This window comes from Bos mutus, chromosome 13 (assembly GCF_027580195.1).
Source record: "Bos mutus isolate GX-2022 chromosome 13, NWIPB_WYAK_1.1, whole genome shotgun sequence".
NCBI lineage: Eukaryota > Metazoa > Chordata > Mammalia > Artiodactyla > Bovidae > Bos > Bos mutus.
In genome coordinates, this window is record NC_091629.1 from 55123470 (window position 1) to 55137298 (window position 13829).

The 13829-nt window shown below is 44.1% G+C and overlaps 1 protein-coding gene across 7 annotated transcripts in view; it reads right to left on the minus strand.

Moving 5' to 3' along the window:
- Positions 1-13829, minus strand: part of PTPRT (protein tyrosine phosphatase receptor type T) — a 1153310-nt gene that overhangs the window by 120410 nt on the left and 1019071 nt on the right. For all 7 annotated transcript variants that reach the window (XM_070381763.1, XM_070381762.1, XM_070381758.1 and 4 more), the window contains one exon: positions 11199-11347. In XM_070381763.1, coding sequence (XP_070237864.1) covers positions 11199-11347 — 149 coding nt within the window. The remainder of the gene's footprint in view (positions 1-11198; positions 11348-13829) is intronic.

Consider the following 13829-nt stretch of genomic DNA (forward strand, 5'->3'; position numbering starts at 1 on the left):
TCAGGAAAGCAGAATCTATACAAACTGAAGAGAATATGAGGCCAGGTTCCAACAATATGCCAGAGCACCTAACACTGGGATCATCCTAATTTCCAAACTGGGACCCTTCTTGGAAAGTGAATTTAAGTCAGTAAATTTAAATCAGGAAATGTAAGTCCCTTCTCAAGCAGGTTCCTGCTACTGTTCCAGCTGTATTTCTGGCCAAAATGATCTCAAAACAAAGCACCCTATACCTCAAGGCCCCTTCCTCTAGCTCACCATATCCTTTACAAGCCTTTTTCCCTTCTATCTGAGAGGATCTTTTTCTTGCACTTCCTTCAAATCAAAATCCATTCCCTCACAGACAGTACTGCCTAACTCACTTAGGCAGAATTAATCACCTGCTGAGTCTCTGATCAGTGTTCCTAGGGCTCTATACATGCCTTTTCTCTATCACTTATCACATTTATTGAAACTAATCCACTTACAGGTCTCCTCTTGGAGGACAGTAATATCCTTGAAGGCACAGACCATGTCTTATTTATCTTTACAATCCCTACCCTGCTTGGCATATAGTTGGCAGTCAATGAATATTTAAAGGAACACCTCAGCTATTCCCATAACCAGGAGATGAAAAGTATAATTCAATCTGAGAAGGTTTGATTTGTGCAGAAATCAGATTGGGGGTCTACAGAAATCAAAAGACAAACCGTTCTTGATCATACTTCCCTTCTCTGAAGGGGACCAGGGGACAAGGACCAGAGTGGTTACAGCTCCCAACTCTAGCCCAGGTTTTACTACTGACTCAATGGGTAACCTTGAGAAAACTCTCTGAGACTCAGTTCTTCATCTTTAAGATGAGAAGGCAGGGACAGATGGTGTCTAAGATAATTCTTAGTTTTGATGGTCTATTATGTCCCCTTTTGAGTCTAATATCCTTCTCTGACAGTTTAATTCCTTAATGTATGTGAAAGAATTTGTTTACTTTCTTAAGGCATTTAAATTTCCATTTCCAAGGAATGAACAATTCCAGTCAACTCTGGGTTGCCAGGAACTTAATAAGTGTGTCCTTTAATCTGTCAGCCAAGAGGATGATTGCAAAATATTCAATAATCGCAATAAGATATTCAATAAACCTGGAGATGGCAAGCTTGTAACATTCATTTCTTCTGGATTCAGTTTAATCCTGGAGCAACCAGAAATATAATTGTCCCTGCAGACAGAATTTTGTGTTTTTCTTTTTATTCCTTTTCACGATGTTCTGTTGAGCTTTTAGTTTCAACGTGTGACTCATGATTGCTTTTCCTTGTAAATTTCCACTTCTTCTAGTCTGACTCTCAGGTTGTTAGCCGTTCAGACAAAAGGAGAGAAAGTTCCAGAGATGGTTTCAAAGGGACCCCTGGGTTTAGGAGCCGTCACTGCTATATACAGGCTTTAGCAGCCTTCAGGTCCAGCATCTCCAGGTAGCTCCTCTTCTTGGTGGATCCACCTTGAGAAAGGGGAAATTAGCTTTTCTCTCTCGGTGTGCCTGCAACTGTACTATCAGAGTCAATCTGGCACACATAAAAACTAGGGCTTTGGAATCTGATAGTCCTGGGCTTTACTACTAGCCAGAGATTCTCAGACTTTAAGATGCCTCAGTATTACCTAGTAGGCTTTTAAAAATAATAATAATAAAATAAATAAATATTAAAAAGAGTGATTGCTGGGAATACCCTGACCATCCAGTGATTAGAACTCAGCACTTTCATTGCTGTGGGCCCAGGTTCAATCCTTGGTTGGGGGAATTAAGACCCCACAAGCCACAAGTGATTGCTGAGCCCTATCTGCAGAGTTTTGGGTTCAGTAGGCCTGGGGAAGGGCGCAAGAAGTTGCCTCTTAGAAGTTCCCAGGTGATGCTGATACTGCTGATCTGGGGACCACACTTGGAGCAAATGTCTCAATGTCTGTCTGAAACTGAAAACTTTAGTTTCCTTCTCTATAAAATGAAAGTCCCTTGGACGGCAAGGAGATCAAACCAGTCAATCCTAAAGGAAATCAACCCTGAATATGCACTGGAAGGACTGATGCTGAAGTTCCAGTACTTTGGCCACCTGATTCAAAGAGCCGAGTCATTGGAAAAGACCCTGATGCTGGGAAAGATTGAGGCCAGGAGGAAAAGGGGATAACAGAGGATGAGATGGTTGGATGGTATCACTTATTCAATGGACATGAGTTTGAGCAAACTCTAGGAGATGGTGAAGGACAAGGAAGCCTGGCGTGCTACAGTCCATGGGGTGGCAAAGAGTCGGACATGACTGAGCAACTGAACAACAACTCTATAAAATGGGGATAATAACATTTCTCTTACAGAAGGTGGTATATAGGAATGATCTTGACTATGGGCTTAGGGGTGTCTCACAGACCCAGGTTTAAGTTCCAGCTTAAAAGCCTGCTATTTAAAACTATGAAGCCTTAGGCAAGCTCCTTATTATTTAAAACCTCAGTTTCCTCACCTGTAAATCATCAGGGATAATCATAACAGTTATTTAATCTTCCCAGCACACCAATGAGACAAGATAATGCACATAAAATGCTCAGCTGGAAACGAGCTCACAATTAATGCTCAATAGATAATAGCTGGTATGTTGAATATTAGTAATCTAATAATTATTATAATTTGAGGCCCCAAACCGGGAGGATTAAGTGAGCTCCTTGGCTGACACAACCAGGAATCAAAAATATCTTAGTACTCTGGGATAACAGGGTCAAATCCAACAAGAAGGCACAGCACAGATGAAATAGAAAGTCTTTACTTGGGGCCCTCAAATCCCTCCTGCATAAGCTCTGCAGGAGGCAGATCCGTGATGGGCATTTGGGGTTAATTCAAACGTGAGCAGGGCGTTCTGAACCCAGGTGTGTAGAGAGTAAGGGTGGTAACAGTTCTCTGAACTCCCAGTTAATTCGGCCCGGCACAGACTTGGAAACCACACACTCCACGGACACGGACTAAATGGAGACAGATGTGCCAATCAAGATTTTGAACAGATTGGAAAACAGAAATGTGTACTGAGGAAGGCTGATAGCTGATGTGGGGGCTGCTTAGCCTGAGGGAAGGACCTGCAGGGCACACAGCTGGCAGCAGTCCAATAGCTGGGGCTGGGAGCAGCAGGAAGGGAAAGACTGATTTCATTACCCTGTGTGACACCAGAGGGCAGGCATGGGCCAGCGTCTGGTTGCTGGCCAATCCATACTTCTGTGCACAATCAGGAGTGAATGGATGGAAGTTACAGAGAGTAGATTTCAGCTTAAAAGAAGATAGAATTCAGTACCAGAAGAGCTGGAACCAGATACAGGATTGGAGCTAGAAGATCTTAGATGAATTTCAGGTCTATCATTCATTCATACATACATATTTAGATAATGCAGAGATGCTCATTGTTGGATCATGTGTCTCCCACAACAGGTTGTGAGCTCTCTCTCTATGTATCTATCTTGGGTGGGGACCAGCTCAGGAATGCCCGAGGATGGAATGGGACCATCTGGTCTATGGCTCCAATTCCTAAGAAGCTTCTTGTGGGGCAATTCTCATGGGTCCTTCCTGGACTACTAGGCAGCTGCTTTTCTGCAACAGGCATTTTGGGCTCTGAAGTGCATACAGAAACCAAGCAGAGGCCCTGTCCCATCAGCCAGAAAGGCTATTAACGTTGATCTCCTTTCTTTCTTTCACCCACTTTGTGATGTTGCTGCTGCTGTTGCTGCTAAGTTGCATCAGTCGTGTCCAACTCTATGTGACCCCATAGACAGCAGCCCACCAGGCTCCCCCATCCCTGGGATTTTCCAGGCAAGAACACTGGAGTGGGTTGCCATTTCCTTCTCCGACTTTGTGATGGAGAGAAAGCTTAAGGTTGCAGGAAACACAGGACGCTTTGGTTTCAAAAGTAGAACATCCGATCTGATGTCCAAACCTCACCATCTATTCGTTGTGTGACCTGAGGAAGACCTTGTTCCTCTCCTGAAAAATGGGTTTGATAATAAACATACCAACTGGAGAGGGTTACTGTGGGAATAGACTAAGATCCGTATCTGGACATGCTCATCACAGAGCCTGGCACTTGGTGGGAATCTGACTGGCTTCATGCAGGACACTATGGTGGTAGCAGCTTCTGCCCACGTGGTAGAAAGGCTGATTGAGCATCAGGAGAGGTGTGGAACTCTCCCTCTCTCCAGCCATTAGCAGCCTCACATGGTGAGACCAGTTGAGTGGTGATAGCTACGTTCCTAGTGCAGGAGAGGGAGCTTGGGTTCTGGAGTCAGATAACTCGATTTTGGCTTCTGATCCCATCTCCATGCTATGCATATGTGTGTTGCTGTTGTTCAGTCACTAAGTCATGTCCTACTCCCTGCAACCCCATGAACTACAGCATGCCAGGCTTTCTTGCCCTTTACTATCTTTCTCCAGGCCAGAATACTAGAGTGGGTAGCCTTTCCCTTCTGCAGGAGATCTTCCCAACCCAGGGATCGGACTCAGGCTTCCCGCATAGCAGGCAGATTCTTTACCACCTGAGCCACCAGGGAAGACCAAGAATACTGGAGTGGGTAGCCTATCCCTTCTCCAGTGGAACTTCCTGACCCAGAAATTGAACCAGGGTCTCCTGAATTGCAGGTGGCTTCTTTACCAGTTGAGCTATCAGCGAAGCCCTACTATCTTTTGGAGTTTGCTCAAAACTCACATCCACTGAGTCTATGATGCTATCCAATCATCTCATCCTCCATCGTCCCCTTCTCCTCCTGCCCTCAATCTTTCCCAGTATCAGGGTCTTTTCCAATGAGTCAGCTCTTTGAATCAGGCGGCCAAAGTACTGGAGCTTCAGCATCAGTCCTTCGAATGAATATTCAGGGTTGATTTCCTTTAGGATTGACTGGTTTGATCTCCCTGCAGTCCAGGGGACTTTCAAGAGTCTTCTCCAGCACTGGGTTTATTTACTCCAGTTCTTTGAAACTCAGTTTCTTCACTGACGAAATGGGACTAATACCTAATTTATAGGGTTCCTAGGAGGCTTAAGAGTAGGATTTATATAAAGCATACAGTCTAGCACATTGTAGCTGCCAATACAAATGATCTTCCTATTTGGGTTTTTGTTACTAGAGAACACAGAGCCAAATTGGAATCTGAAAGTTGCCAGCCTGCATATTTAGACTAAATTTTCATACAATGGAGCTATAGTTTACAATAACCTGGTCTTGACCCTCCTGTCCTCATTTGTGTTTTCCTGATTCTGATCATATAATTCTCATACAGCTATTTTTTGTAGGTACTTTTACGGATATTTTTCTAAATTTTTTGTAGAACTAAGTGGATAAAACCTAACTGATGTCAGGAGAGACGGATCCTTATTATGATGCTGCAAATAATGCCTGTGTGATTTGGGGTATGGAGTCTGTGAACCTCAGTTTCTTCATCTGTCGAATGGGGGTAAGAATAAATGTGCTAGTTCTCTTATGGTGCAGGAATAAGGATATACAGCTCCAGGGTTTTACAAAAGAACTTCTGTAAACTATGAAGAATTTAAAAGTAGAAACACCTGTTATTTTTGCGATGATGCCCCATTTTATTCATTTTTGTAGTTATACCCCTCCCCAAACTATGCTCGGGACTCAGCATGGGACAGGCATATACTAAGCAACAAGAAAATGGCCACTGAATGTCTCTTTCAAGCCCTCAACCACACCTGCTTCTTTACTGAACAGATAGCTTGATGGCCCAGCATGGGATGCTCCTAAGAGATAAACTGTCTTCACCCACCAGACATGAAACCATTCAATAGAATAGAAGCAAAAAATGAAGATGGAGTTACTAACAGTACCCAATGGGCAAGTGAGTCTGTCAAATGCTATTACAGGAAGGATAGATGGCTAAGCCTTGTATCACAGAATTCAACAGTGATTTGTTTTGAAGCATTTTGATTTGGATTGAAAATAAACAAGCAGAGGGTTAGACTATGAACAAAAGACATAAGCAAGATTTAAACAGGAATATAAAAAAGAAAGCACCAGGAGAAAGACCCAGAAAATGATCCCAGTGAGCCAAAGATCTCAGAAAAAGAACAAGCAGGTAAACAGGGCAATACGATCAAAATCAGATTACTTAATAAAAGGCAGCAATCCTTTAAACAGAAGACGATGCACACTGTTGACAAGCACTCCTTTTTCAAGAATGCCAAAGCTCTCCAGAGTAATAGCCCACCCCTGACAGCCAGCCATCACCCCTGTATCCTGGAGGTCACTAGCCCTCTACAAAATTGGGAGGCTTGATGGAATGGATGCTGTAGAACTCAGCAGTCACTTGGAATTGAAAATTCGGGAAAACAAACTCATACAGTTGGGTGCCAAGGTTGAATTAGGTCAGGGACCACCTGTTCCATAATGAAATAATTGCTCAGGGCAGGTTTTTCTGTAATCTTTTCCAATGTGACACCTATTCTCTGCTCAATGCTTCCTCAACATTTGCGAATAATCTCAGGGCTTCCTAAAGACACTGATGCAGAAGCCAGTCACTTTCCTAATGTCACAAAAATAGATTCAATTTTACATACATCAGAGTGATTTCAGGAGCAATTTCCACATCTCCAATGTAAGCATTACTTACATTTTCCCCCCTTCAAATCACATCCAAGTGGGTCCACAGAGCATTTTAAAAGGTACCTGATGCATTTCAGGGCATTCAAAAGAATCCCCAGAACATGTTTGTGGTTCTAGCCTGAGGATACCAGATGAATAGACAGAATCCTAATTACTCACTGATTCAGAAAAATGCAAAATGTCTTAATGATTGAGTATAATGTTGATTGAACTTCTTTTTAAAAACAATATTAAAATAAATGTACATAAAAATATGTATATATACACATATGTTTGTGTATGTATGCATGTTATGCCTGTGTGTATATAAATATAAAACACACACACATCAATCTTGGAAAGATTGTGTCTGGACTTTAAAACATCTAATTCGATTTTATTGGATCTGCTGTTTCTTCCTCACTGGCTGGCCAATCTATCCCGGTCTTGGGTGCTTTCGTCTTAAACAGTCTAAGTTTTAGCCCATGGGGGAAATGGAGGTGGTATTTTCCCCTTGAAATCCAAGAAACTGGTGTTCCCCAGGTTTTGACTTGAGGTCAAACACCTATAAATTGGGTGTCATGATGTTTGCATGTGTCTCTGACCACATCTCTTTGGTCTTCAGAGTCCTCCCACGACACTTTTACAAATGGAGTAAGTGTGCACAAGAGCTTGGCCTGGACAGGAAAGATTTTGGTGAATAGGTACCACTTGGCCAGCACGTGCCAACAGCTAGACCTGCTAGTAAACTCCCTTGCCCAGAACAAAAGCAGGAGAGTCAGTGACAAGTTAACACAGTCAGAGGCAGGGGGTGGGGTCGGGGGGTGCTCAGCGTGCACCTATAAGGAGAAAGCAAGCCCAGTTCCCTGCCATCCCCTTTTCTGCCTCTCCTGCCCTCTGCTGGAATGTACAAATCCCAGAAATTCACCTGTGTGGAGAATGGATTAAGAACTGACTCTGTGGGGAGACAGGGCTTCCCTGGTGGCCCGCTGGTAAAGAATCTGCCTGCCAATGCAGGAGACGTGGGTTCGATCCCTGATCAGGCAAGATCCTACATGCTGAGGAGCAACTAAGCCCAGGCGCCACAATTCTTGAGCCTGAGCTCCAGGGCCCGGGAGCCACAACTTCTGAGCCCATGTGGCCCAGAGCCTGTGCTCCCCGTTGAGAGAAGCCACGGGCCCCGCACACTGCTACCTGAGAGTGGACCCTGCTCGCTGCAACTAGAGAGAGGTCCTGGAAGCAACAAAGACTCAGCACAAACAAAAGTAAACAAATTACTTTTTAAAATAAAGAACTGACTTTGTGGTTAGGCAGACTGTAAACTTGCTCTGCTGAGAAAAACAAGCTAAATATTTGCTCATGAAATAATCAGTATGTACTGTTAAGACTCTGCCCAATTCTCAACCTTAACAAGCACTCAAACTCAGCATCACCAAGAGTGGGCAAAGTGATAGCTTGGTGATAGTTTATCAGAGCGACAGTTTCTATTGACATGATGCAAAGGGAAGTATGTACACAACGTCACCTGTGCAGCATTTTTGCCAAAATGTTTAACCTGAATATGATCATGACGAAAAATTTCAAACGAATCTCGACTCAGGAGTATTGGACAGCTGGCCTGGATTTTTAAAAGATGTCAGTATCCTGAAAGAAAAACTAAAGGTGGGAGAATATTGTAGATAAAAAGGTGATGGAAAATGTGGTCAAATATAAAGTGAGCACCTTGACTGAATCCTGGATCCAAAAGATAGTAACAAATAAAAGAGAGAATACTTTAGGGCCATGGGGGAAATTCAGCTATGGAGTGGTCTATCAGAGACTGAAACAAGGTCACATTTCTAGAGTAAGGTAATTTTACTGCAATTATGCTGAAGAGCTGCCCTCATTCTCAGGAAACGTGCTGAATTTTCTGGAGGTGGGAGTTTCATGATGTCCAAAACTTACATCTAGATGGTTCAGAAAATTGTGTAGTGCGTGTGTATATATTGTGTGTGTGTATTGTGTGTGTGTATGAGAGAGAGAGAAAGAGAGGGAGAGTGAGTGCAAATGTTGCAAATTGTGAACAACTGGAGATCCTAGGTAAAAGGGTATTCATTTTAATGTTTTTTCAATCATTATATGTTTAAAGCAAAATCTCTTTCCCAAGGCAGCATGTCAGTATTTGAAAACCTCTGCTGCCTCTTTCAAAGTGCAGTGCTTCTAACCAAGGTGCCTGTAAGAAACCCCTGAGTGGCTTTTACAAAACCTATATCCCTGAGTCCCACTCCCACTCCTGGTGCCCCAGGAGGTTCTGATTCAGCGAGTAAGGTGTGGGGCCTAGACATGCGGCTTTTGTAAACTTCCACAGCTAGGTGCTGTGCTGCATGTAAGATTAGGAATCAGGGGTCTGCGGTAGCCTTGCACCCTGGATCCACCAGGAAACAGCTGTGTACCAGTGGGCAGGTCAGCCAAACACTGAATTCTGGATGCATCTTCTATAAAATGGGAACAAGCATAGAAAGCATCTCATGGGCTGTGGTGTGGACAAAGGTGGTCCATAAATGCTTGTTTCCTTTCTGTCTTCATCCTCTCATAGATCCCCGTCATCCCAGATTGATCTTATCCATGTGTTTTGGTTTTTGCCTTTTCAAATTGTTCATGGGTTTCAGGAATTCCAAAAAAAAATCTGCTTCATTAACTATGCTATAATCTCTGACTGTGTGGATGACAACAAACTGTGGAAAATTCTTAAAGAGATGGGACTACCAGACCGCCTTACCTACCTTCTGAGAAACCTGTACGCAGGTCAAGAAACAACAGTTAGAACTGGACATGGAACAATGGACTGGTTCCAAATTGGGAAAGGAGTACGCCAAGGCTGTATATTGTCACCGTGCTTATATCACTTATATGCAGAGTATATCATGAGAAATGCCAGGCTTGATGAAGCACAAGCTGGAATCAAGATTTCAGGGAGAGATATCAACAACCTCAGATATGCAGAATATAACACTCTAATGACAGAAAGCAAAGAGGAACTAAAGAACCACTGGATGAGGGGGAAAGAGGGGAGAGAAAACGTTGGCTTAAAACTCAACATTCAAAAAATGATGATCATGGCATCTGGTCCCATCACTTCACGGCAAATAGATGGGGAAACAATGGAAACATTGTTTTCTTGGGCTCCAAAATAATTGCAGATGGGGATTGTAGCCATGAAATTAAAAGACGCTTGCTCCTTGGAAGAAAAGCTATGACCAATCTAGACAGCATATTAAAAAGCAGAGACATTACTTTGCTGACAAAGGTCTGTCTAGTCAAAGCTATGGTTTTTCCACTAGTCGTGTATGAATGTGAAAGTTGAACCATAAAGAAAGCTGAGCGCTGAAGAACTGATGCTTTTGATCTGTGGTGTTGGAGAAGATTCTTGAGAGTCCCTTGTACTGCAAGGAGATCCAACCAGCCAATCCTAAAGGAAGTCAACCCTGAATATTCACTGGAAGGACTGATGCTAAAGCCGCAGCTTCAATACTTTGGCCACATGGTGCAAAGCGCAGACTCATTGGAAAAGACCCTGATGCTGTGAAAGATTGAGGGAAGGAGGAGAAGGGGATGACAGAGGATGAGATGGTTGGATGGCATCATCGACTCAATGACATGAGTCTGAGCAAACTGCAGGGGATAGTGAAGGACAGGGAAGCCTAGCATGCTGCACTCCACGGAATCACAAATAGTCAGACACGACTTACTGACTGAACAATGAAAAATAACAACAATAAAGTGATTTTTACAAAATATGATTTCTTCCCTTTGCCAATGGCACAGTGTGGAGAGAACATGTGTCTCTGTTCATATTCCTTTAGATTTCCTGCTTTCCCCAATTTGGAGCAGAGGCTGGGGAATCCAGCATTTCTATGAAAACTAGAAAAAGAACCAGCTTTCAGAAACTTAAGAGCAAAAGTCAGCTTTCTTGAGTCTGATTGCCAAGATACCTTTAGGTTACTAGTCCTGAGGTTCTCCTTTGGACAGGGGTCAACCCTGAAACTGTGGCCACTTCTATTAGCTTGAGATCCTGTGTTAAGTCTGCATAAGAACACCATTGCTTTTGACTTAATGCCACTTGGGAACTGGGCAAGGCTGGGAAGGCACGGCTTCCAGGACAGAATGAGTTACTCGTCAACCACGGGGCTTTGGAGAAAGCACGTCTCTGAGCCTCAGTTTCCTAAGCTGAGAAATGGAGACAGTCGTAACCCATAAGTCATTTACCTTTCATGGTCTATGTGAAACACTGCTTTGACAGCTCTACGATGCTCAATTCAGTATGGCATGTTTTTCTCCTTAAGTGTGTAATCATGGTCTCCTTCTTGTTTCTTAGTTTTAACCTGCTTTCTGTGCACAAGCAGCAGTTAAGATGACTTGCCATTATTTCCATCTGCTTTGGGATGGATTCTGAAATTTTCCTTTTCACCCAGGATGGGTGGCCCCAGTCTTTGCCAGGGAACACTTTCATCCTGATGATCCCAGGGAAGCATGCGGCCCCCATGTCCTACAGCACTTGACACTGGGAGGGGTCAATAGCAGAGGTACCAGGGTCAAGCCGGACCACAGATATCCCCTTCCCCTTGGTTGGCTCAACTTACCGAATCCATTCACATCCTGTGAGCTAGAGGAGAAGCCTTCATCATTGCGGCTGGAGCTGAGCTTGGCAGTGGGTTTGTCGGCTGAGGCCACGGGCCCCATTTCCCTCTGCGCTCCACTCTGGGTCTCCTTCTGCTTCTTGGCCAGCTTCCTTTGGGACATGTGCAAGGGGAAAAATCACAGTCAGATGGTGACAGTTGCTTCAATGGGCTGGAAGATCAGACTGCTCTTTTCCCACCCATCCTCAACCCCCAAACCCTGGTGCATTGCCCAGAAACAGGGTCAAGGAAGGTCCTCCAAGGTCAAGGTGGGATAAGCCTAAGTCATCCTGAAACTTTTCATGGCTTCAGTTTCAGAAATATGACATTCATTCTGCCTCACCCCCAACAAATGATGTGTTCTTTACTGAGCTTAAAATGGGAAATAATGAGATGTCCATAACACTTCTCTACCTTTAAAAGGAAGACACGGTCATGTGGAATTTGTCCTGTGGGGCTCTGAAGGATGTTCATAATGAATGAAGTCTGGCCATTCTCCGTGACTGAGCTCATGAAAAAACCCACAAAACAATGGTGGATTGAAGTAGGGGCTGGTGGGGGCAGGGGGTAAGAGTGGACGTTAGTCAGCCCTATAGCTCAAAAGGTTAAAAGTTAAAGCAGAACTAGATGTACAGTTATCCCTATAGCAACCCTCAGAGCCAGATGGGCATTTACAATAATGATGACGATGACAATGATGACAATGATGACAATGACCTGGAGCAGCCATGCTCAAACTCGTGTACATCAGAATCACTCAGCTGAAAAAGCCCACGGATCCCAGAGTCATACAAGCAGGACAAGGACTAAAAGTCTGTATGGCAAGTTCCCCGGGTGATTCTAACACCAACACTGGGATTAAAACCATCAGCTCTGGCATCAGACAGACCTGGGTTTGTATCTACCCTCCATGCAGCCTGTGGCTGCACCAGGCAGGGCAATTTCCTTAACCTCATTAAGTTCTGAACTTCACAGGGCAACATCAGAGGAATTACATGAGGACTAAGTGAGATAATGTGTATGGAGCACGGTGCCTGGCGCGCAGCGAATGCTGAACATGCGGCAGCTGCTCTTCTGGCTTCTGTATCATCACCACTGATTCAACTGCCTTCTACTGCGGGAGTCCTCTCTCTAGCAGTCCTGCTGTGGAATCCCACCCCCAACCCACCCTGGATTACATAAAGTAATGGAGACTTTGCCACCTCACTAGGAGACTGAGAGTTAAAAGCTCTTGTGTGGATTTGAAATCTACTCCCCTTATATATCAACTATTGGGTCTTAGATTTATTGTCAGAGATATAAAACTATGACTAACCTAGTCATAACCTATGGCAGTTCTTCAAATATTTGTAAATAAAAAAAGACCTAGTCCCTCTGAGTTTACCCAATATGCACCCACCTAAATACAGTAGTTTTGTTCCTATGATATGCAAACCTATGGGTTGCGCGTGAAATATCTAGAGGGTAAATTCTTTCAGGTCTCTTGCTCCATTTTTCACAGGGCTTGACTTCAAATTCAATCCTGGTCACTCTTACTTTAACACACAAAGAACAGATGTTCCAGAGAGGTCAAATTCAGCACTGCATAGAAAATTTCCAAAGTTGAGCCCGTCTGACAATGAAACAGGCAGTTTCAAGAGGTAATGAGCCCCTGTCAGAGGAGGTATTAGATGCAGTGATAAACCTAGGCTTCCCAGGTGGCACGGGGTAAAGAATCTGTCTGCCAATGCAGGAGATGCAAGACATGTGGGTTCGAACCCTGGGTCAAGAAGATCCCCTGGAGCAGGAAATGGCAAGCAGTTCCAGTATTTTTGCCTGGAAAATTCTAGGACAGAGGAGCCTGGCAGGCTATAGTTCATGGGGTCACAGAGAGTCAGATATGACTGATATCTGTGTGTGCACACACGCACACATACACACACAGGAATATTTTAGAGACTTTTGTATACACGCTTGCAGGCTAAGCCACTTCAGTCATGTCCGACTCTTTGCAACTCTATGGAACCCGAGGTATAATACAGTGACAGGAGAGCTGTTTATCACCTGTGGGTCCAGAGGCACAAGAAGAGGGAGCAGCCACCAGGACCCAAAAGGTGTTGTGAAGAGGAGGCCGCCTGTATAGAAGCAGTGATCTTCTCCCAAAGGATCCAGTCAGTGCTAAATGACCTTGCAGGAAGGGACCCACAGGCACAGATCCCCTGACTATATCCTCCCCTCCCACTATGATCTGTTAGAGGGGCTCATGCCAAAGGCATGGCATCCATTTAGAGACTGCTCTATAGACAGAGAACATAAAAGAGAAGCATCTAGAGAGGATCTGGACTTGGGAAGAGAAGAGCTTTCACTTGTCTCATTCTGGCCACAATTTGAAGACAAACGCAGCCTAAAATGGAATTATTCATTTTTTAAAAATTGGCCTGGGGCAAGGAAGGGGGCTCAGGAATAGACGTGCATCTTTCAGCTAAAATGCTCTGGCCACAGGCATGCTGCTCCACTAGTGAGGCTATTCCAGACAGACAGCAAAACCATAAGAAATGAAGCGTTCGGTTACTTGGGCCTTTCTCACCACTGGCAGGCAATCAGCCAGCAGGCAGG